Below are 13,449 nucleotides of genomic sequence, written 5' to 3' on the forward strand. Positions count from 1 at the left end.
AAAAAGCCTCATTAGACACAACCACCAATCACTGACCGTTTGTCCACTGACCGTTTTCGAAAACAGCCGTTGATAATGATATTCTTGATTTCGAAGGAATAGATTTACATCGTGATATGTTGTAAATATTTTGATCCTGAGGAAAAAAGTCCCAATGAGAGGGACAAAGGCAAACCCCGGAAAACCACAGACGGATGATCGACCCGGGCCGAACCTCCCGAATAAACAAATGCTGTACCAATTGACCTACAGTTGTTCGGTAGCCAGAACTTAACACTTTTTCTCAGGATCACAACATCTACAACATATTATAGTTTCATTCATTTTCACCGAAATTCAAAATATCGTTATACTAGGCTGTTTTTAAAAAGAGGCCCTGTAGTGGCCAAACGATCAGTGATTGGTGCTTGTGTCCATTGCGAGTTTACCTCAGAATCAAAATATCTACTACACATCACGGTTTAGAGTCTTTTCCACCGAAATTCACAATATCTTCAGCTGCTTTGAAAAAAAAAAAAGTGACCCTGTAGTGGCCAAACTGTCGGTGATTTGTAGTTGTGCCCATTGAGACTTTTTCTCAGGATCATAATTTCAACAACATATCACGGTTACAAACAATTCCATCGAAACCAAATTTCCATAAGTATTGTGCGGGGTCCTTTGCAAATGGCAAGAGGGATGAAGTAGCACAACGTTTAAAAGTTGTTAAATAAGGAAGATGAAGCACATGTGTTTGTGTTCTGCGGAAAAAAAGGTTAGAGGGAGAAGGTAAAACTAGAGTTCAAAAACGCCAGGGAATGAACAAACGACGCTCTGTCAATGCAAAGACAACCTGAAAGAATTCCACTGTTCCACTAATTTGTAGCAAAAACACACAATAGTCGGAACGTAATTGAACCATGGGGCTGCTAGATGGCAAACACGTCACATTTGTAGCCCAGAAATTAGCTGGAGTGAGTACAATGCGATTTATCAGATGAAATGTGTTGAACGGGAAATGAACGTAAGATGTTAGGTATGTATGCTTATACAGAGTGTTTCTGGCTCAAGTTCGGAAGAGAAAAATGAGAAACCAAGCACATCGAACGATTGCAGCGAAACTACCAAGTCAATTAAGATAACCAACAACTCGAATAATAGAAAAGGTAAAAAAAAAAAAAAAAAAAAAAAAAAAAACAAGTGAGATACTAGCAAGCGAGGAATAAAGTCCAGGAAAGCGAGAGAAGAAGAACAAGTAAATTGGAAAGTCAAATATGTTCCGAAGAAAACTATTGGACCAGACTGCAAATGTAAAAGGAAATGCTTTTCGAAACTAAGTGACGTGCAAAAGAACACTAATAAATCAATTCTACGATATTGATGATAAAAACATTCCTCATTTAAAACATTCGGGAAACATTCCAGTCCCCTATATTCACACCTGTTTTGTGGGCATAACAATATTAGCAGCAAAGGTCATGACTACATCAAAGGTCTCTGTAATCAACGTACAGTTATGTGACAAAGCCACGTTGGTATTCATACATATTTGTATTTCCATGAGACGTTGTTTGTGTCTCCTGTCTATTCCCAGATTTCACTTTTTGAATAACACCGGTTTATTCTCCAAACAATTTTACTGTATTCAATATTGATTTCATTTCGTCCCCACATGACACAAAACGTCTCATGTTTTCCCGCAGAAACACCAAACCTCCATTTTCCCTCATTTCCGGTCATCTTTACTTAGACACGTTGGGCCTTATGCAGAGTCGTTCTGAAGCATGATTAGTGCCATACTAAAGGGTTCGACTAACATTTGTTTCCTGCAGTAGGGAGGCCTTTGGCAGGCCTTTAGTATGACGTTAATGATACGCCAACACGATTCTGCATAAGGCTTAATATTATTTCTCAAGCGCCGAGCTTTATCAAATATGGCATCCATTTTTTTTTAGTTGCTGGAAGGTTTACGCTACCTTAATCTAATGTTCCCTAGACACCAGTTGCATAGTATTGACGTATTTATGTTTTGCGAATATTTTATGTAGTTTTACCTTCTCTTTGATACATATTGCATGACTAGTAATTTAGAGATTTTTTCATTCAAAAAAGGCGTTCATCCCTTCTCGTACATACATAAACAAATGTTAAGTGGTTTTAGATCGTCTCTTTTTGAAATGATCAAATTCATCCTCTCCTGTTTTGACGTCTGTATCAACGTTTCAGATCTATAGGAGTGGCCATAGACTTTTCGATCAACTTGTTTTTATATGTCGACCCGTCATTCTATTGCACAGACAGAGCTCCGTCGTGGCTAAGCGGTTAGCGTACGCGCCTTTCGTGTGGGAAACCCGGGTTCGATTCTCGGCGGGAGCTTATGTGGTTCGGATTCCACATTAATCAGTAAGTTCGGATTCCACGTCTCATGTAGCCCCGCTGCTGAAAGGAACGTTAAGCTGAAAATAAACTCAGTTCAAATCTATTGCATAAGAGTAGACAGTCGAGACTTCTTCCTCCAGCTTCTTTCACTTTATAACAACTCCCAAACGATACACGATTTGACCCCTCTTGTTGTTTGAAAATTATGAGTAGGACTAGTCTAAGACTCTAGGACATATATTTTTTTTTCCTGTGTGTTTTCCTGTTTCATATCTGTCTCCCCGTTTCACATTTATAAAGGTGGGCGTAGATTTTCAATGCAGATTGTATTTCCATTTTGACCCGCCGCCATTTTGCACAGGGTAATCGCAGAGAGACGAGACTTATTCCATCTTCTATTTAACAACAGCTTTCATTCGATATGCTACTCGACCATACTTGTCATTTGCAAATTTTGCATTGGACCCCGTCTGGGACCAAAAATATTATTTCAAAACGTGTGCGCACAAACATAATGGGATCTGTGATCGCCGATTTGTATATCTACCAAACAGTTTCCGAATAAATGATCCGGGGTCACACTTTGTTGACGCCTGCACTAATCTCGGGCAAATTTGTCATTTCGAATTAGGCCATTACCCCCTGCAACAATTTTCTCGTAGAAACGAAGAAACACGTATTTTCTCCTTTGAAGTCATCTTTGCATCGGCAGAGTTTCGTTCCTTTAAGGTGGCCCTTTTAATCAAGGGGGCTCTTTTTTTTTTAAATGGACCCTTTGCCCCCTTAACCTATTTTCCGAAAGGAACAAATAAAATTCATGTCGATTTATTTTCGGTCTAGTATATATGTGTCAAGTTTGAAGAATATCGGATGACGAGAAACCCTTCTGAAGCTATCTCCTTTACACTTTCACTTGTTGGACTTGACGGGTTTTTGCCCCAAACTCTTCAATCTGAGATTCCATAAATCGTGAATCAAGATTATGTTTATCGTCTCTTATTTTTCTTCTTTGTTTATAACACTAGGTCTGCCAAAGTTCTTGCAAGATAATTGTACAATCAATATAAAGTTTGTAAAAGTGTGTTGAACAATCTAATTCCACACATTCGTTTAGTTCCTCACTTGTTGCTCGTGACTTCATGCTGTTGGGTGAAAATACCCCGGTTTATTTCGCAAAAGCAATTTGTTAGTTTGTAACAAAAGAAGAAAGGTCACAAAGTTTAGCATTCTTCCCACTGATTTAGGGACGCCAGACATCCTCTTTACCCGACATGTCTTCTTCTCTGACCCTAAAATTGGTCCAAGAATTTTTTTTTTTATTTTGTTAATGGGATGGTGTACAAAATTACTTAAAGGTCCGCAATATAAGTGTTAATATTGTTATAATATTCAATGTACCGTATATAATTATAGCATAATATATAATTATATAAATATTTATGTATTTAATTGTTAATACACATTCCCTATGTCTCAGATCTTCACTCAGGGGAGTACAACTTACATCACATCGTGGATTCTTTACGCCAATTCTGACTTCCAACCTTAATCTGGAACTTTACAGAAATCCATTTTTCAATAGGTAACTGGTGTACCCATACCACCAGAGCAACCCAGCGTAGTAAGTTTGTAATATATCTTCTACCCTGGCTTGTTAGACCTCCAGATCTAGCCCTATCTAGCACGTGTGGAATATGATGAGACGATGACTGACCAATAGCGAGGCGATCATTGTGTATCTGAACCAAGATCTACAACTAGTGAGTTATCATCTTCAAGCAGACATTCAACATTGTAAAATCAACTATCTGCCTAAATAGCTACTTGTGTAATCACTTGAGTCTGGTTAAGCATGCTATTAAAATGTGCATCATTTTTGAACACCCTGTATAACACATTTAGCATGTCCCACCGGAGCCATGTTCAGAACGCTACATCGCATCATCTTCCTGCTAACAACTTTGGGTCAAATCCGTGAATTCCTATACTGCGTGTTCTCATATGCATTTCCAATAGCGTATTTATGAGATCCTGAAAGCCATAAAGGATTGTTTAAAGAACCCTTTTAAAGATTTTTCCAGTGTTATAAATAACATGAAACTTCATGCAAACTGTGTGTAATATTGTCAAAGAGGTCCTATTTTGAGTAAATTTAAAGCAAAAAATATTGACTCTTTTTGTTTTCGCTTTGTTATTGTACAGTATTGTACAATATTAGTAATAAGAGGGTCGTTTCATCTTTATTGTAGTGAATTGCATTACCTGTTCTAAGCTGTAAAACCACTTTTCCATGCCTCATGTTCAATATAATGGCCTGGCCATGAACAATTGAACGACATCGAAGTTTTCATTCTAGGTAACTCCTATCTAGCGTAGCCTGATCCAGTTTAGCTAACTTGTTCTTGCATACTTTTCAGGGGCCTTCAAGTGCTGCGACTCGACATTTTGTGATGCTCCGTTTTAAAAGACAAAAGACACAAAAATCTATGGGTGATGCATCTGTCGACTGAACAGAAATATGCAGGAATAAATGGAATATACTTTTTTATACCTGTTTCCTATTCCATATACTGAGAAAAAATGTAGGTGGCGTACTTAAAAGGATAAGTTACATGCGTAATTCCTGTAGTTTTTGGACTTAACGTACAGCAGATGTATAACTGAAAACGCATGTTTTATAATATTTTCTATACAAGTGTTCCATCTATACGTAATTTCCGTATGAAACAATGTAGGCGGTCAGGATCTCACATACAAATGGACGTATATAACATATAGCTGACGAAGGTAACATAAGTACAGTATATGCATGTGATATACGGAAAACTGTTAGATGTCAAACATCCTGCAACGGCATGATGTAACATCTAAGGGCAGTGCCTATGTAGCATACGGACAACGTATGCTCCGTACTAATTTCTATAGTAAGCAAGAGGATACCGTATATTTCTACAATATACCGCTGTCCGAAGAACGGATTTTTCTCTGTGTACAAAGTATATATAGACCAGCGTTGTTTTGGCACTGTGACTATTTGCCTTGTCTTAGTGGTGTAGACTTCTGCGGTCTCGTTGTCATACAAAGCAAGGTCATATTGCCGTATATGCGATCTAAAACGTATATATAGTGAGTAGAATTTACCTTCATATTAAATACTACCCTGTGTGTGGTATTTAATATGACAAGTAACCGTTCTCTTCGAACAATTGGGAATCTAAATATAACGTAAACCTATATATTACGTAAAAACTAACCGAGATTAGTAGAAATACGAAATTTGGGAGGCAGACATCGAAAAATGTAGCAGTTAGCGGAGTCTAAACTTAAACTTCTAATCTATGTAAAATCGTATTTGCATGTTAGTCTCGAACTTCTACTATATAAAATATTTATACGCAGACTGACAAAGGTCCAAAAGACAGGAATTGCACAATTATAGTGCGGGTACGGTGAGAAATCGTTATTTGAAGCAATTCAGATTAGATAATGGTGAGTAATGTAGGGTGACCAACCGTCCCGTAAAAACGGGATTGTCCCGTTTTTTTTACTACCATTCCCGGTGTCCCGAAAAATTTTCCCGGGATGCCAAAATGTCCCGTATTTACGTACATTGGGTACAAAAAACTTTCCAATCTAAAATTTCCTAATTTTTATTATTATTTTCTAAGCTATGTGATTATATTGGAATATGTGTAATTACTGAACAACGTCATTACTACGTTTGCGATATTGGATGTGGTGGCTGCATTGTTTTCCCTCCTAGGCCTCTCCCTCTACGACTTTCACTCCGCAGACGACAGTGCAAGGGGCTGAAAGTCTTTTCAAAAAGAAACTGTTTTTACTCTGTTTAGGGCGGTGGAAGACTGAGGCGCTGTCATAAGTACAGTACAGTTTTTCCGTGATTTAATTAAGATGGAACATACTGTCATTTATGAAAGGAGAACAAAGTATAGAACAATAAAACTGAAAGTAAAAAGAAAACTCGTTGTAAGTGAAATAATGTTTAAAAGTAAGAAAAAGAAAATAAAGGGAGTTGGAATCCGATGTTGAGAGTAGTTCGTTATAAATTCTGCCGGTGACAGATTTTGTTGATTGACATATTGATGAATGTTTCATATATTTTCAGTCTTCTTGTTCACCTCAACCATAAGTTGGTGGGCAACATGGATATTTTAAAACTTTTCTCTCGCTTGGGAGAGTTAATGTTTTCAAAATTTCATTTTTCGTTAGTTCCTGATAGTTATTGGTTATTTAATTAATTTCACAACCTTTTCAATAGGTTTTAAAACGAAAAAGAGTAAATTTGCCCTTTTTTATATAAAGCGAAAGGTGGGGAGAGTGCAGAGTAGATGTAATAATCGAAACGATGTAGGGGTAGTATTCTAGCATTCAAATGGGAATGGGAGAAAGACAAGGATAAACATTCATAAATAAAGAAATGATTTTTCAAGTAAGTGATGGAGGAAGTAAGGAGAGCGAAGCAAAGTGATTTGGCGGAAAGCATGAGACAGGTCAGTAAAGAGACAATAAGAGCAAGAGATGAGGGATATGCAGATGCACATATGCATTGACATATATGTGTGCATTGCGCATATCATCTTCTTTCCTGCCCTGACCTTATGAGACCTATCCCCTTCAATGTTTTACTCTCTGATCTGTTTTCCGATTACAATTAAGAGACCCCTTGCCCCCTAATCGTTTGGTATCTTCCCAGTATACTCTGCCTGTATTCCCTATTGATCCTCTCTATCTCAATAAATATGCAATTCGTGGACCGGATTATTGGCAAAGAATCTTTATTTGTTAGTACAGAAACCCGCCACTACCACAAATCTTCTGAGGAAGCATTCTTTGCACTTCCGAATCCACTCCGCATGCTTCTTTCATCGATAGGACGGTAGTAGATCGCACGCATCTGGTCAAATAGACCGACACCTCATCTAGGCCCATATTACCATTTATCACCTCCTAGGTATTGCTCATACAGATGTTTGCAGGCCACTCTCCGATCGGCAATGTGCGTTAGTGTTAGAGCATGAACTTGGCATATGTGCATCGTTTTCAGATATAGCTTATGTCGGATAATCCAATTTACGGTTGCTGGTGACTGTCAGGCACGTGATGTTATTTCACATTGCGATGATGGATTCTCTTTGGTCAAGTATTCATGTAATTTAGCGATGACTTTCGAGTGTGTTTCGGAGCTGATTGTTTCTTCTGTAGCTTTTGACTGGACGTTGTGTCCTTGGAAGTTGGACCTCATTATGATGGATTTCTTCATGCATCCCCGTATTAGACACTGTGAAACTTTTGCATTTACGCTATCTTTTAATGTGGTTATAGTAATAGTCCACGTTGGCGTTTTTTATGCTACTACGTAGCACTCCCAAAACGGGTGCATTTTTGGAGACACGATGATTGCAGAGATCATTACTTCTTCTAAACTTGTAGATAATTGTCTGCTTAATATTCGACATGTACAATATAGTACTGAAATAAAGACAGCGGCTCTGGCGACGCCTACAATTGACTATCATAAAGATAAAACAACTTTCTATAGAGCTTATAGGCCGGACTATGAATGATCTCCTAGTTTATTTTGAGCTTGTGTTCTGTAGTTGTGTATTCTTAATCAGGGGTGCCCACAAAGGGGGGCTATGAACTGCGTCATTGAAATATTGGGGGGGTAAAAATCTATATAAATATGTTTGAGGGGGTGTAAAAATTAATCGAAAAGAAGATTTTTTCATGGAAGAACACCTACAGATAGACAATTGGGGGGGTGCGTCATGGACATAAGGGGGAGCACCACTGTCTTAATGATGTTTTAAAAAAAATTAAGATTGAAGCTCCAACAGAGTATCAAACTCAGGACCACGCTTACATTTCGTGTGCTAATCATTCGACTAGTTGAAACCGCATTATTGAAGATTTTTTTTTTTAATTTCTTACTTTATAAACAAGAAAATACATAAAACACATATAAGTAACAAAGCTATCTATTATCGCTGCCAAATAAAGTAAAATATAAGCACGTGCCAAATGATTTGCAAACAACTGCGAAGTATTTCACTGCACTTTTTCCCCGTTTTCGGTTATTAATTCAGTTATCAAGGTTCCGATTAGCCACTTCATAGATTATTGCTAAAGTAAGTGGTCTAACCTTGAATTAAGTTCAAATACTTTTATTTTCAACTTCTATCAATTCATTTACCGTTCAACTTCAAAGAAAAAAACTTCTATTTTATTCTGTGGAGGAATCCTATTTTTTGAAAATATGCTAAGTGCTTTCGCTTGTTTAATATCTAGAATGCTTCACATCCTTTAAATACAATGACTATTGTCTGTGAAGCACGAATAATTTACGAACTACGTTCATTATTGTTAACGAACATTAAGAGGATTACTAAGAATAGGACAATAGCACTTCAGCTCCTTTCATTTGCTTAAGGCCATCTGTGGACAAACAAACAGCTTGTCACAACTAGACACAATCCCGTTTTGCGTTTGTCTCTGGCAGTTAATTCTAAGTTATCATCTTCGTTATTATTGTCACAAATATTTTATCATTATCCGCAGGTCATTTGCCACAATCTGGGAAATTTCCATTCAGTGCGGTTCTTCGTTAGTAAACCTTGCTTGAAAAAAGAATTATTATCAATTATTATCATTAAAAACGTCAATCATGGACTCCAACAGATTTTTTGGGGGTTATGGAGCAATGCGTCATTTATATATAGCTAAAACGTAAGCATCCATAGGACCAAGGACCATATAAAGCCTTATACATATATTTCTTAGATTCTAAACTGAGCATGAGCATAAGCACAGAGTTCCATACCAACGAACAAAATCTATAGGGTGGAGGTCCCGATGGCTCATTACTATAGCGATCACCTCATATGTGGGATCCCCTGGGTCGATTCTAACATCCACCGTGAATATGGATTTCTCAAAGTTGTCCAGTTTGCTTCCATTTTCGGCATTCCACCGATATTATCCATCTCATCGTCATTTGCTCTCTTAGTCTCGATGCATAACCGTGGGACATTAAGGGGGGATGTACGGCTTTTGGTATTGTCGGTCTCTAGTGGCCATATTCTGCATTGGTTTCAAGGTACGCTTCCAAGTTTTAGTCTATACATACATAGTGGATCATACCACATTTGTACAAGTTTTCTGATCATACAGTTCCCTATTGTGTGTATAACAAGCTAGCTAAATTACGACAACGGAAGAGTACATATGTACTTTTTTCTCGGAAACCACACACTGTTTTTTTAATTTATTTATTTATTTATTTTTGGAAATTAGGACCACTTATTTTAGTAATTAATGTGATTGCTGTAAACCAAAATCATTAATCTATTTTAAATAGTTTGTTTGTGGTAGATTTTTGAAATTTTGATATTTCTTCTATACCTTTTGTTTATGATATATGCGACTGTATAATAAACAATTACAGGAGCAACGTAATAATTCTGGTTCATAAAATACAACTAAGTATGGGTAATATTTATGCAAAGTTTTATTGCATTACATAGAATAGTATTTCAGAAAAAGGTACATTAATGTTGTAAAATATAGTTTTGAGAAAATTCGAAACGAAAATACACAACGCAGTCTGCACTCAGGAACTTTTCTGTGTTCTTAGAACGCTCCATATTTATAGACTTCGTCATCCTATGTGTCTTCTTCTACTCTTTTAAATCTTCTTTTCTTAATTCTTACTTCCTTTAAGAGCTCATTCATTGACATCTCAGCTTTGGCTAGTTTCTTCTTATCCATATCCTTTAAATTTTCCACTGTGAATTTTCCAGGCGTTATTCTTAATTGTTCCAGTACATTAATTCGCAATGAATAACCACTGTTGAAACATAAAACAGCATCATACACTGCTATTTGTAGAACCTCTCAACCTGCGAAAGCTCTCTTGGGGCAGCGTTGGTAGATCAAGGAATTAATGGTTTCATTTGGATTTTGTGTTTTACCATGTTGACATTTTTCTACAAGTTTTGGGCCTGAAAGTGCTCTAAAAGTAGGCTCTATCGTATTTATCACTGCAGCTGGTAGGAAGTGTCTCTGACTATACACTTCTCCAGTTTCTTGTCCTCTGTTGAATCAACACCATGATTCGTTTCCCTTTGGACACAACATGTGCATTGGATTTCCGTCAGTTGAAGACTTACGGCAAAATATAGCCCACACTGTCTTTTTCATACTTCGTAAGTCATTTACATTCTCTCTTATTCTCTTGCTATAGTGTATTTGTAAGGAATCAATTTCCTTGTTTACTAGTGAACTCACACGTGAACTCAATGTACGACCGGCAAAAAATATACTAATAATGATGAAAAATTTCGCAGGCAAACCGTGACTATAGTGAACAATGAAAAATTACGCATACAGTTGGGTAATACAAATAAAAATATTTAATGACCAAATAAATTGGATTGAAATATGACGTATATCAAAACGAAATGAAAAATTGTTAAACATATCTGTATATTAATCACGTTTTGAGAACGTTTTCGGAGATATACACACTTCAAACTTACAGGAAATATTCTACAGGTATCATGTATTAAGAAAACGTATAAATAAAAAAATCGAAAATTTTGATCCTAAAGACATACATCCTCCCTTAAACTCCAAAACAAATCTACAGTGTGTGTCACCAGGCCGTATTAGTTGGTTGTGTACTCCTCTAAGTTTCAATGTAAACCTGCACTCTTGCATGGGAACTATTGTAGAGGCGTCAGGTGTTATCCTATGAAATGCACCACGTTTCTTCCACTTCATTGATTATTTCAGTGTTGCCAAGTTGGGGGAAAAGTCGCTAAATCTAGGGGATTCGCCTTCCAGGATAGCGACAAAAAATAATTTTTCCGATTAGCGACTTTTTTTGGTATTTTGGAATGACGATTTGGCGACTTACTTACAAATCTAGCGACTTTTGCGCTGCGAACAATTTATCCTAAAATAAGTACTATTAACTCGAATCAGTTCAGATATACTGTTTGTTTTTCTTTTGCTTATTTGAATCAGTGCAGATGTTGACGAGCTGGAAAATTCCTAACATATATCTCTATATTCCCGCTTTGATTGTTGTTATCTCTTACCTTCTAACGGGGACGAACTCCAGCTTTTAATGTCCTTTAGTTTACAGAGCTTCCGTTTAGAGGCAAAATAATAAATTACCGATAGCAAACAGATTATCTGTAGAAGCGTGAGTAGACCTTTTAGACCAAGATTTTTTTCTAGACCTTTTAATTTTGCTCGTTTATCTAAATTAATTTTTGATTTTGTTGAAGCAAAATTGATCATAAAGTTTAAAATATATAAAAGTGAAATCATTGTTAGTTATATATGATTTCGAGTCTTTCATATACGTTCTTGTAGCGTAGATAGTACTATGGCTTCAATTGAACACGTATCTTATACACACACACACACACACACACACACATATATATATATATATATATATATATATATATATATATATATATATATATATATATATGAATGAAAGAGGCAAAATTCATCGAAAAAATTTTTAGCGAATTTTCACCTAAAATTCGAGTCATTTCATCTCCAATTTAGCGACTTTTTGCTTCAACTTGTTGGCAACACTGGATTAATTGGTTTATTCTATAGGTGAGGTTGCAGATCGGACCAGATTCTGTTCAATTGAATTCTATACATGCTCAATGGTAGAAAGTTCTTGCTATCATACAGACCATGAAAAGTTGCACAGACCTTTGAGAGTTCGTTGAGTGGTACGATCTGTCTGTGGGTGGACATTGTTGTGTTGAAAGAGCGTAGGCAGGCATGGCTACAGAATAACTCGAATAATGTTCTAGATACACGCTCCACTGGTCCTTTCTACGAACGTCAGAGGCTCATAGAAACATGAACATCATGGTGTGGGAGCCTTGCTTACAAAAACATTGAAATAAAGTTATTCATAAAATAAGTTTATATATATATATATATATATATATATATATATATATATATATATATTAGGTTTATTTTCTTCTGTTAAAATTTCAGGTGTGAGGGGCGTCGAATACTTTTCGGTCTAGGGGCTGGCAAAGCATTAAATCCGGCCCTGGGAATAGGAGAAGTAGATATATATCTATATCATTTTACTCAAACTATTTTTTTTTAAATAATAAACAAATATGGTAACCTTGCTTGTGCTTCTTTCTCTTTTTCACAGAGTAATCTGGATCTTCATCTGCTCACTAGGTGTCGTTGGAGCCTCTTTCATGATCAGTTCCATTTGGGATGAATATGTGAACAGTCCAACAGTTACAGTTGTTGAAGACAACAATTATCCACTTTACAAAATCCCTTTTCCTGCTGTTACTGTTTGTAATGTCAACAAAGTACTCAGATCAAAAGCTGAAGATTTTGTAAGACAGTAAGTACTTTTAATACTCTCTCTTCTTTCTTGTTCACAAGTAGAAAAACTATACAGGGCAACTCAAAATGATGGACCCGATTTCAGAAATTTATTCTGTGTCATCTACTAAACACATGTTACTGTGAGACATGCGCTTCGAAAGGTAGTGTTTCCACTTTCTACCGCTAAGAGTCAGCACTTAGCATGAAGCGAATTGTTGATATTGACTGCAATATGCTACAAAAGATGTGGCGGGCACAAAAAACGGTTTTTCGGTTTTCGGTTTTTCACCGAAACCGGTTTCGGTTTTCTTCAAAACCGGTTATCGGTTTTTCACTTGATCCGGTTTCGGTTTTCTTCAAAACCGATTCCGTTTTTTTTCAAAATTTGTTCTATTTCTGACCAGAATGGTATTTCGTTGTTCTCCAGAAACCGAATCCATTTCCACAGAAATAGTTTTATGTGTTTTCGAAAAGTTTTCACCGATACCGGTTCCGGTGAAAACCGAAATGTCGGTTTTTCGGGTTTCGGTTTTTATAGAAACCGGTTTTCGGTTTTATAAAAACCGGTTTTACCCGCCCCTAAGCAGGAGCAGGAGATAGACTATCGGCTTCTTGTGTGCCATGTTACGCAAGATGCTCACTTAGAACACTTGTCATATGTTTGAAGGAAACTTT

At 36.7% G+C, this 13,449-nt stretch overlaps 1 protein-coding gene across 1 annotated transcript in view; it reads left to right on the top strand.

Moving 5' to 3' along the window:
- Positions 1 to 13,449, top strand: part of LOC145673315 (sodium channel protein Nach-like) — a 195,985-nt gene that overhangs the window by 97,089 nt on the left and 85,447 nt on the right. Inside the window, exon 3 of the mRNA XM_081742910.1 lies at positions 12,587 to 12,790. Within this exon, the coding sequence (XP_081599036.1) occupies positions 12,587 to 12,790 (204 nt within the window). The remainder of the gene's footprint in view (positions 1 to 12,586; positions 12,791 to 13,449) is intronic.

Source organism: Thermobia domestica, chromosome 16 (genome assembly GCF_964235325.1).
Source record: "Thermobia domestica chromosome 16, izTheDome1.hap1.1, whole genome shotgun sequence".
Lineage (NCBI taxonomy): Eukaryota > Metazoa > Arthropoda > Insecta > Zygentoma > Lepismatidae > Thermobia > Thermobia domestica.